Source organism: Alnus glutinosa, chromosome 2, assembly GCF_958979055.1.
Source record: "Alnus glutinosa chromosome 2, dhAlnGlut1.1, whole genome shotgun sequence".
Classification (NCBI taxonomy): Eukaryota; Viridiplantae; Streptophyta; class Magnoliopsida; order Fagales; family Betulaceae; genus Alnus; species Alnus glutinosa.
This window is the reverse complement of record NC_084887.1, coordinates 13,998,806-14,010,686: the sequence shown is the minus strand read 5'-3', so window position 1 is coordinate 14,010,686 and position 11,881 is coordinate 13,998,806. Positions and strand designations below refer to the sequence as shown.

General features: G+C 41.7%; 1 protein-coding gene across 1 annotated transcript; it reads left to right on the top strand.

Annotated features, from left to right (window-relative positions):
- The first annotated feature begins 996 nt into the window (after positions 1 to 996).
- Positions 997 to 11,581, top strand: LOC133861695 (uncharacterized). Its single transcript, XM_062297490.1, has 3 exons — positions 997 to 1,067; positions 8,425 to 8,771; positions 8,996 to 11,581. Exon 3 carries the CDS (start codon positions 9,396 to 9,398, stop codon positions 10,152 to 10,154), a length of 759 nt encoding a protein of 252 aa, XP_062153474.1. The 5' UTR covers positions 997 to 1,067; positions 8,425 to 8,771; positions 8,996 to 9,395; the 3' UTR covers positions 10,155 to 11,581.
- The last annotated feature ends 300 nt before the right edge of the window (positions 11,582 to 11,881 follow it).

The window sequence follows — 11,881 nt, the reverse complement described above, 5'->3', positions numbered from 1 at the left end:
CGACAGACCAGGATGGTTTAATTACCTATCCTATGGATGAAAAGGTTAAGTTTAAGTTTCTGGCCAAACCAGAATCGAGTCAATTGAATGCTTTCAAAAGCAATTCAATTTCTAAGTCTGTTAACCTAATCAAGTCTAAGACCCAACAGATAGGGTTCTTACAGGAGGAGATTAAGGTTAAAAGAATTGAGGAACAATTAAGTCAAAAGATCAAGTTCCAAGGCATCAGGCCCCACAGCGCCAAGCTCTTTAACGTCAGCGGCCTCAGCAGACATTTGTTCCTGCCAATTAGAATGGCAAACCCAAGACTAACAAATCAAGGCACTTCATGAAGAAACCGCAGAAGATGGAGGATGGTCAATTCTATAGGGAGCTGCCTATTTAGATGTAGAGCATGATACAGTGGATGGATCATCAGATGAAGTCCTGTCAACAACCACCAAAAAGAAGGCAGGCATGGGTCAGGAAGGAGGCAGACATTCACCCCTTGAGGGGGAATGGCTCACCTAGTTGGTGAGGGTATACATGCCTAGGATTTGGTTCCTAATTATAGAGCATCAGGTTTGATTGCATTGCATGATTTTCTACTTGTTATATCTTTGTTTGCTTTGCAATTTAGGAACCACTATTATTTGCCCCCTATTTCTCTTGTTGCTCTTGAGAAAATTTTGCAGGTACTATTTGGGGAAGATAAAAAAATCTTGTCGAGCAACTGTTTTTCTGTATTGGTAATTTTGATCCCTTCTCTTTGAAGACAGGTTTGATCTTACCACATACTCGGGTTATGATTGTCTTTTTACCTATGTAGCATGTTTTTATTGTTTTTTTATTAAAAAAAAAATATTGGGGGAGAAGATGTAGGTATTTTATTTTTTTCTTTTCTTGGCATGTCAGATATTACATGTATTTTATTTTTACCTATGTAGTTCATTGTTCGTTAATTGACTATGCTTATATATGATTGAGAGTTTATGCCTAATATCTGCCAAATTTTTCTGTGCATCTAAATGCTAGATAATTACTTTTCTCATGCGATGATTTCGTGCACTATCCAAGGCTCCCCTAAGGTACATTTTTTTTTTCTCTCTTTGATGTTTTGCTTTTGAAGATTCTTATGAGAGAGATTTTTTTGTAAGATGGTCAGATTGACTAATTCGCTAGTTGAACCTAGAACCTAAAAATTCTAGCATTCTCTCTAGGTTGCAGCACTAAGTGATAAAAAGCATTTAAAAAATCAGTAAATATGAATAAATAAAAAGATCCACAGCTTATTGTGCTATAAATCTTGTTGGTTTGTAATTGGCTGTATTCTGTTGGACAAAATCACTTTCATGTAATGATGCTTTTTATTAAGGGTTCAGTCATTTTCAGAAGTCTTCTGTTTTAGAGATATATTTCCAGAAGATTCTGCACAGATTTTAAGTCAGAGAAATCGGATCCCTTGCATTTGTCTGGATGATGTGATATTCCATTCGGACGCTCGATTGTCCAAGCATTATCTATCCAGACGACGAGAATTTTCCGTCTTGAAAATTATTGGACTTCTAATTAACTGTGTGTGTGAACAGTGTGCAACAAAATATTAAATGCGTAATTAAAAGGAGACAAATATTTTGTTGACGAAGTGGGAACTCAATTAAGAGAAAAACTAATTTGGGGCAGCCAAACCCAGGATATCCACTATTCAGAAGACAAAGCTAGTTACAAAGCAGTAGCACTCACATACCCCTGATGCAGTGGTCGTACCTTGTACTATAATGTGTAGCCTAACACGAACGCCTCCCAACTAGGTCTCCTACCAGAAGGGGTCTTCAATGGATTCCTTTACCTTAGGGCCAACCCCTAAGATAGACTTCAGATCAGTGCAGCAATAGCAAACACAACAACAGCTTTAGAGAGACTAACTCAGCACAATAACCTTACAATTTAAGTGTCTAAGCACTAAGGAATTCAATACCGAATTCTTGCTGTTCTCAAGCCTAGGGACCTTTATTTATAGGCTGCAGGTTCAAATGAGCGTCTGGCTTGAAAAACTTAGGCGCCTTTCGGATGGTAGTCGTAGGGCGTTCGGACGGACAACTGTGCGATCGGCTTTTCAAAATTTCGCTGAAATTCTTTCCAAGTTTGAGCCGCGTCTGGACAGTGTTGCCCTGTCGTCCGGACGGTCGTACTTTAGCTGCATACAATTTCCATATCAAGGCTTCACATGTCCGAACCAAGGGAATGGTCGTCCAGACGGTTGATTAGATGCACGTAATTTCCATATCTGATGCTCGCGCATCCAAACCATGAAAACTGGCGTCCGAACGTTTGGATTTTGAATGCGATACTTGCCTTATGGATGAGCGCGTCCGGAGAATCCACATCGTCCGGACGATTGCAGCGATCTTCCCATATCTGTGTTTTGGAAAGAAATCCCATAGCTTGTCGAACACTGAGTGTCATCCAGACGTACTGCTGAAGCGTCCAGACGGATGAAAGCTGGAGCAGTTTGAAGCTTCTCGACACAGAGGAAGGTCTGGATGAAAAGTTCTTGTCGTCCGGACAGATGATGCATTGGACAGATGGGCGTCCGGACGGTATATCACATCATCCGAACGGTTGCAATGGATCCGATTTTTCGGACTTGTAGACTGTGCAGAATCATCTGGAAGAACTCTGAATAGCGGAATCCCTATTTAAAAGCATCATTGTTTATGTTACTGACTGATGAGTGTCCAAGCGTTTCACTAGGCCGTTCGGAAAATAAACTTGGGATCCAACTTTTGCTAAGCTGTAGACTTTGCAGAGTCTTTATGGAGTCCAGGCATTCCTTCTTGATACTTGTGACATTGATCTTGTCATAATGAGACCCTTTCCATATCAGAGAAATAAACTCTGAATATTTGAAGACTCTGAATTGATACAACATCCCTTGAGATCAGCAACATTACATAGAAGTGATTTTGTCCAACAGATTGCAGCCAACACAAAAACTAACAAACTCCCCCTTGGACCATTCTGTGACAAAAATCACTTCACTGATTAAAAATACAATTGCGGTCCAAATCAAACGTATACTCCCCATTTTTGTCTCAAATGGACAAAGGGTAAATATAGAATAGAAAGACCACAGTAATAAAATACTCCCCCTTGATGTCTCAACAAGACAAGGGTAAACAGAGTATATAAAATCCATAGACAAAAATGTTCTATAATCTAAAACAAAAGGAAAATAGAGAAGAGTCTGCAAGTGGCCTAAAAGAGAGGAACAAAAATCCTCTAAGTACCAAATCCTGCTGATCCACTGGAATCAAGTAACGAAGAGAAATCCGTATAAAAAGCTAGATTTGTACTACTTCTGCTTTTAACTCAGGAAGCTGGGAACCATGGACTAAAGAACCTTCAATCTCTTGATTTTGCAAAGCCTGAAACTGGTTATCCGCATATTGACATCCTCTAAGCAACTAGTCTGCAAGATAAATGAGGAGATTCACCACTAAACCTATATTGATATAAATCTGAGGGAATGCTACGGAAAGCTTTGCAAGAGCTAGGGGAAAAGCTCATCTTAATCCTGAGACCTTTGGAATTTTAAACATATGACTGCAAAAATAGTCAGTTTTCCAAAGGATCCATTTGTCAAACATTGTGCTGGGAGCTGCTGGATGTCATATTCCTAAACCAAAACCAACCAGAAATATCTCCAAAAATACCATTAGATCCTGTTAGTTCCAAAAATAACGTGGTATTTAAGACGGCTGTCCAATGGATGCCAAAGAAAAATATAAGAAATGTAGCCATTCATATGGCCTAAATATATCAAGATCAGCCCATATTTTCCAATATTCTAAAAGCACAAAAACTTAAAAGAACAAAGGAAGATATTGCAAATACCATGGAATGAGAAATCCACGAGAAAAACACACAACAGGACATGATAAATCAATAAAAATGCAAAGATGTGTGTATGGTAGAGAAAGAGACACAAGTCTTAAACCTATAGAGATCCTGTCTGGACGTGTCACTTAACCATTCAGACGGCTACTGCTAGGTCAGCGTATGGCAAGCCTGTGCTAGTCCGGTCGTAAGAATAGGCCTGTCCGAACTCTTCACACTAAAAATCTGAAACTTGAGGAAAATTTGCAGAAAAATATTTTTTTCCTAAAGTTAGCTTCAGAACACGTATGTATAATCAACTGATAAAACAGTCAAATAGCCTTGGAAAAATATTCAAAGATATAAATGAGAGTTAAGTATGAAATAAGCACAAATTTCCCTGCAGATAGAAATTTTAAATAGATTACTCAACTCATGCAATGCATGTGTGTGTGTGTGTGAAGACTTTTCCCAAAAGGTATTGTTAGTTTGTGATTGACCTCATTCTGATTGGACAAAATCACTTGTATGTAAAGATGCTTTTCACAGGGATTCCACTATTCAGAAGTGCTTCAGAAGATTCTGAACTGCCTGCAAATCAGAAGATTTTCGGTTCCCTGTCAATCATCCGGATGATGTGTCATCTCGTCCGAACGCTCATCGGTCCACAGTTCCATCCGTCAGGATGACGTGCCATACCGTCCGGACGCCCGACAGACCAAGTATCATTCGTCTGGACGACGTGGATTTCCGTTCAGACCTTCCACTGAATCGTGAAGCTTCGGTTCCAGCTTGCATCCATCCGGACATCTCAGCAGCCCGTCCGGACGACGTCTAGTGATCGATCAGCTTCAGATTTTCTATCCAAGTTCAAATAAGGGAAGATTGATGCAACCGTCCGGACAACGTGGATTCCCGTCCGGACGCACTCATATATAAGGCAAGAATCGCAATTCAAATACAACCGTCCAGACGTCAGTCAGCTTGGTCAGGATGCGCGTTCAACAGATATGGAAATTGCGTATTCAACAACCGTTCGGACGCCTGCCTATCTAGTCATGACGCGCGCTAAACAGATATGGAAATTGCATGTTGAAGATCAACCGTCTGGACAACCATCCCCCTTGGTCCGGATGCGCGGAGCATTATATGGAAATTACTTGTAGAGGACGTGCGACCGTCCGGACGAGAGTGCCTAACCGTTCGGACGCGGCTTTCAAACAGGAAAGATTTTCAACGAAAATCTCAGAATTTTATGTCGCACAATTGTCCGTTCGGACGGCTCAGGTTCACCGTCCGGACGGCGTCCGTACTTATCACAGCAGTGTGTTGTTGCAAGTGTGCTGTTGCTGTGCTATAACTAAAGTCTATCTTAGGGGTTAGCCCTAAGGTAAAGGATTCCATTGAAGACCCCTTCAAGTAGGAGACCTGGTTGGGATGCGTTCATGTTGGGTTACACGTTAGAGAGCAAGGTACGACCACTGCATCAGGGGTATGTGATTGTTACTATCTTGTATCTAGTCTTGTCTTCTGAATAGTGGATATCCTGGGTTCGGCTGCCCCGGAGTGGTTTTTATCATCATGAGTTTCCACTTCGTTAACAAAAATTCTTATGTTGTTTATTTTCCGCATTGTTTATTTTTGTTAACACTTTGTGCACACACTTGCTATTTATTTTAGAAGTCAATTCTATTTTTCAATTAGTATTAGAGCTTGGTACACTCTGAGAAGATTAATTTCTTGAGTGTTATTTATTTTTTACTTCTATTTATTATATAATGTCTCAAACTCTTAATTCTGTTCCTGGCTTTGATGGTACGAACTATTGCTATTGGAAGGCACATATGCATTTCTTTCTGAAATCTATTGACTGTTGGAGTATTGTTGAAACTAGTTGGACTAAACCAGAGGATGCAACACTCGAACTAGCCCATCAGAAAAACGCACGTCTTTCCAATGATAAAGCCCTCCATGCTTTGTGCCAAGCACTTTCACCATCTGAATTTGCAAAAATTTCAAATTGCGAATCAGCCAAAGAAACATGACAAATTTTGGAAACAACATATGAAGGCACCAAACTTGTAAAATCTGCCAAACTTCAAATGTTGATTTCAAAATTTGAAGAGATTAAGATGTTAGAAGATGAGACATTTGGAGAGTTTTACTCCAAGATGAGTGACCTGAGAAACTCCATGGTGAGTCTTGGGAAGCCTATCTCAGATGTCAAACTCATCCGAAAAATTCTAAGATCTTTGCCTGAGCGTTTCAGGATCAAGGTAACCACCATTGAAGAAAGCAAAGATCTAAAAGAGATGAAGATTGAAGAGTTGGTGGGATCTCTTTAAACATATGAGTTGTCTCTGCCCCCGGTCAAGAAGCTGAAGACCATTGCCCTCAAGGCTTCCAAAAAGAAGGTAGAAGCCTCATCTGAAGATGACTCTGAGAAGGAAGAAAAAGCTGTGGCTATGTTAGCCAAGAATTTCAGAAGACTTATGAGAGACGACCGATTCAAAAAGAAGTTTTCTGAAAAAGTGAAGAAAGCTCCCAGAGAAGCTGACCCTGAGGAAGAAGAAAAGAAGGATCCTAGAGGGCCTAGATGTTTTGAATGCTCAGGTTTTGAGCATATCCGAGCCAATTGCGGGAACCTTAAGAAGGGCAAGGGGAAGGCGTACAATGTGACTCTTAGTGATGAGTTAGAAGAAGAAGCTCCAGAGTCTGAGAAATTTCTGGCCTTTGTAGCCCCACATGTTGAGGAGGAAGACTCTTATTATTCGGAGCATAGTGATAATGGGGAAGACCTCAAGGAGGCTTACAAGACACTCTACATAGAGTATGAGAAGCTGAGGGAAGGTTGTAAGTAGCACCTTTATGATCTGAACAGTTTACAACTGAGAAGAGTTCATTGCTGCTCAGAATACAAGAGCTCGAGGAAAATCTACTAGAGACGCAGCTCCAGCTAGAAAGAGTCAATGATGAGAAGCTAACTCATATGCTGTCTATCCAGAAGAGCCCAACTGACAAGACCGGTCTCGGGTATGTAGCTCCCTCTTCTGATGCTCCCTCTACTTCAAAGACTATATTTGTAAAACCTGCAGTCCCAGAGCCTCCTCCCACTGCTGAAGATAAAGGGAAAGACAATCACTCAGAAGACTCATTCCATCAGAAGATCTCCCATATACCATCATTGCGGTCTAAATGGGCATGTTCGTCCTCAGTGTTCCCTCCTGAAGGCTCAGAAAGCCAAGGCCAAGCAAGAAGTACCCCGACAGGCTAATCATGGCACTAGACCTGCGGCCCAGTTTCAGACTCCATGGTATTAGGCTCCCTATTATCAAGGACCAAGATATCAAGCTCCTTGGTCTCATGCACCACGATACCAGGCATCTCAGCATCAGTGGCCTCAGCAGCGATTTGTACCAGTCAATCACAGTGGCAACTCCAAGAACAAATCCAAGCAATTTAGAAGGCCTCAGAAGGTGAAAGAAGATCAATATCACAGTGAGCCACCTATCTGGATGCAGAGCATGATGGACTGGATGATGTCTTGCCAGTAACCACCCTCTGGAAGGTAGGCTTGGGTCAAGAAGGATGGTCACCCCATGAGGGGGAACAGAAAAAGTAGGTCGAGTGACTATTTTTTTCTGTATTGGCATCATCAGGTTTGATCTTGCCTTGCATATGATGTCATTTCCATATTGCATTATTTTTCTTAAAAAAAAAAAAATTTGGAGAATTTGCAGGATATTTTTTTCTCTTAGAATATCAGATATTGCATGTTTCACCTGATATCTCAATTCTTTATGCATTAATCTATGACTATAATCTGCCAAGTGTTTTCCTGTATATGCAAAAGTAGGATAGCTTCTTTTCTCATGCGATGAAAAATATGCACTATCCACGACTCCCCTAAAGGTACATCTTTCCTTCTCTGACTTTGTGTTTCTAGAATTTTTGGATAAGAGAAGAGGTCTTTGATAAGATGGTCAAATTGATCACATGCTAGTTGAACCTAGAACCTAAAAACTCTGGCATTCCCTCTAGATTGCAGTACCGTAAGAATAAATCAAATTAATTCTGTGCTTTAATTATATATTCACTGCTTATGTGCTGAATTTGCTTTATGCCTTGCCCTCTACGTGCAAGTAAAACATTTACTTTGTCCTTCATGGTACAAGTAAAATAATTAGGTGCTGCATCTCAGGGGGAGTGTATCAGATGAAGGTGGCTAGGCCTTAGTAAGTTATAAGGTTTGACTTTTGACTAATCTTGCATTGGTTTTCTCTCTTGTCTAGAAAATCTGGTTGCTATCTGTCATGTCATTGAAAGTCATACCTTGTGGGATAAGTCTTCACACACACACACATTGCATGAGTTGAGTCGTCTATTTATATTTTCTGTGTCCAGGAAAATATTTGTGCTGATTGAATTCTCAACTCTCTTTTATATCTCTGCTTAGTTTTGAGATGCTCTCTGATTGTGTTATCAGTGGATTATACATGCGTGTTCTGAAACTGACTTGAGAAAAATTGATTTCTATAAACTTTCCTCAGTTTTTTGATGTTTCAGTGTGGAGTGTCCAGACGGTCACTCTTGGCGTCCGGACGGGTGGAGCTTAGTCGTCCGGAAGGGATCAAGTTACGTCCGAACGCCCGCAGCAACCAACGGCCGTATGGTAAGGATACTCGTTCGGACGCACGCGACCTGTCTGCATGGTTCTGAGGCAGCGTGCATCCGGATGGCAATAATACACCGTCCAGACGGGGACCCCACAGGCCCTATAAATAGCTGGTCGCCGCATATTCTCTCTATCCCACCAAAAAGTTTCCTTTTGGCATCTTATGAGTTATTTCTTGCGAGCTTTTGGCTTTATCTCCCTGTTTCTTGTCTTTTTGTGCATTCCTCTCACATTCCAGGTATTTTTCTAATCTTTTCCTTTTCAGTTTATTTTGAAACTGTTGGAATATTTACATCTTTTAGGAATGTTGTTGAAAATTTTGAAATGCATATATCTGTTGTGTTGGAACTGGTTGTATGTCTATATTTTTGGAAAAGTCCTGTTTACTGCTGTTATAATTTTTGTGTGACCTAACATGAATATTTTTGGATTATTTTTGGCAAATCTTGGTTTCTTTTACAGCATCATGTCTGCAGTCAGTTCTCAGCGCAGGGTCCGCCTGAGGACAGAGGAAGATAGAAGCGCACTACAAGCCAAAATCATGGACTGTACAGTCATTGCCGAGTGCAATGTGGTTCACTCTGACATCATGGTGCCTCCTCTGGATAGTATTTATGACATTATCTAGACTTATCATTGGGGATATCTTTACACCTGTGCCTGTGTTGTCCTCACCAGGCTTGTCAGACTCTTCTATGCCAACCTAGAGGTGGCGCAGGACGATGACAGTGGGTTGGTACTTCAGTCCACTGTTGACGGGCATATCATCATTGGTGATCCCCATATCATCAGTCACTTCATCGGAGTACCAGTCCTTGAGTTGCTCGGAAATCCTTATAATGAGGCGGTGCTTCCTCCCTTTATGGACGATCTTCGAGAGTTCTTCCATGCAGTTCCACAGGGTGAAGAGCGTGGTACCACTATCCGGATCAGCGCATCGTCTCCTTCTCATCGCTTGCTGGCCAAAATAGTTCAGCACAACCTATGGCCAATTGTCAGGCGCAGTGACCTGATTCTGAAGAAGGCCAAGTTCGTTTATGCCATCCATCTCCGCTTGCCTTTCTGCCTGTGCAAGCATATTTTGGGCGTTATGTTAGAGACCCATGATGAGGGTAATAGCGGTCTCCCCTTTGGCTGCCTACTCACTCAGATCATTCTTCAGTCGGGAATCAACATTATTGGAGAACCTAAGATGAAGATTCAGCAGCCTATCAGCAAGCAGACTTTAATGAAGTCTAATGTACAGCTGCGGAGAGATGACTCTGATGATGAGGTGCCTATACCTGCTGCTATGCCAGTCAGCTTTCCAGACATAGCTTCATCCTCTCAGACCGTCCTGCCTTCTGAGTCGGAAGTCAATTATTCTCAGATAATGGAGGCCTTAACTGCCATTCAGGGAGGCATGAGCACCATGCAGCTCTCTATGACCTCCACGCAGCAGTCCATCACTTCTATGCAGCAAGAGGTGCACTCCATCAACAAGCGTGTGGAGCAGAATCAGCTAGATTTCAAAGAGTGCCTCAACTATCATCATCCTGACAGTAGTGATGATGAGGATGTTGTGCCTAGGACTGCACCCAACTTGAGTTTTCCTTTGTTTTGTTGTCTTTTTGTTGTTTAAGACATTTGGTTTATATTTTGCTATGTTTTGTTGACTTGTGAACTAATATTACTCTGTTTACCCTGGTCCTTCTGAGACCGTTAGGAGGAGTAATTTTTATTGCAGTTTGTTTTTTTTATTACTCTGTTTTACCCTTTGTCCCTTTGTGACAAAAAGGGGGAGTAATTTTTATTTTTGGACCGGGAATGTATTTCCAAACCAGTCAAGTGATTTTTGTCCCAGAATGGCCAAAGGGGGAGTTTGTTAGTTTGTGATTCGCCTCATTCTGATTGGACAAAATCACTTGTATGTAAAGATGCTTTTCACAGGGATTCCACTATTCTATGCTTCAGAAGATTCTGCACTGCCTGCAAATCAGAAGATTTTTGGTTCCCTGTCAATCATCCAGGCAACGTGTCATCCCGTCCGGACGCTCATCGGTCCACAGTTCCATCCATCCGGATGACGTGCCATTCCATCCGGACGCCCGACAGACCAAGCATCATTCGTCCAAACGACGTGGATTTCCGTCCGGACCCTCCACTGAATTGTGAAGCTTCAATTCCAACTTGCATCCGTCCTAACGACGTCCAGTGATCGATCAGCTTCAGATTATCTTTCCAAGTTCAAATAAGGGAAGATTGATGCAACCATCCGGATGACGTGGATTCCCGTCCAGACGCGCTCATACATAAGGCAAGAATCGCAATTCAAATACAACCGTCCGAATGTCAGTCAGCTTGGCCCGGACGCACGTTCAACAGATATGGAAATTGCGTATTCAACTTCAATCGTCCGGACGCCTGCCGATACATAGACCGGACGCGCGCTAAACAGATATGGAAATTGCATGTTGAAGATCAATCGTCTGGACGGCCATCCCCCTTGGTCTGGACGCGCAAAACCTTATATGGAAATTACTTGCAGTGGACGTGTGACCGTCCGGACGCGTCTTTCAAATAAGAAAGATTTTCAGCAAAAATCTCAGTATTTTCTGTTGCACAATTGTCCGTCCGGACGGCTCAGGTTCACCATCCAGACGGCGTCCGTACTTATCACAGTAGTCACCCATTTTAAGCCTCATCCTATAAATAGAGGCCTCTGGGCATTGAGAACTGCAAGAATTCGGTATTGAATTCCATCAGAGCTTAAAGACTTATTTTGTGAGGTTATTGGAGCTAATTTGTTCTCTCTCAAGCCATTGCAAGTGTGCTGTTGCTGTGCTATAACTGAAGTCTATCTTAGGGGTCGGCCTTAAGGTAAATGATTCCATTGAACACCCCTTCAGGTAGGAGACCTGGTTGGGAGGCATTCGTGTTGGGTTACACGTTAGAGAGCAAGGTACGACCACTGCATCAGGGGTATGTGAGTGTTATTATCTTGTATCTAGTCTTGTCTTCTGAATAGTGGATATCCTGGATTTGGCTACCCCGGAGTGGTTTTTCTCATCATGAGTTTCTACTTCGTTAACAAAAATTCTTGTGTTGTTTCCTTTCCGCATTGTTTATTTTTGCTAACAATTTGTGCACACACTTGCTGTTTATTTTAGAAGTCAATTCCATTTTTCATGTATGAATTTGACTGATATGAGAAAAAGCAACTAGATTTTGTAGACAAGAGAGAAAATCAATGAAAGATCAGTCCAAAGTCAAACCTTATTAATTACTACGGCCTAACCACCCTCATCTGATACACTCCCCCTAAGATGCAGTACCTAATTGTTTTACTTGTACCATGAAGGACACGGT

Bases quoted from the DNA above. Each gene is read 5' to 3' on its own strand.
- LOC133861695 (XM_062297490.1), top strand. From the start codon at position 9,396: ATGGACGATCTTCGAGAGTTCTTCCATGCAGTTCCACAGGGTGAAGAG.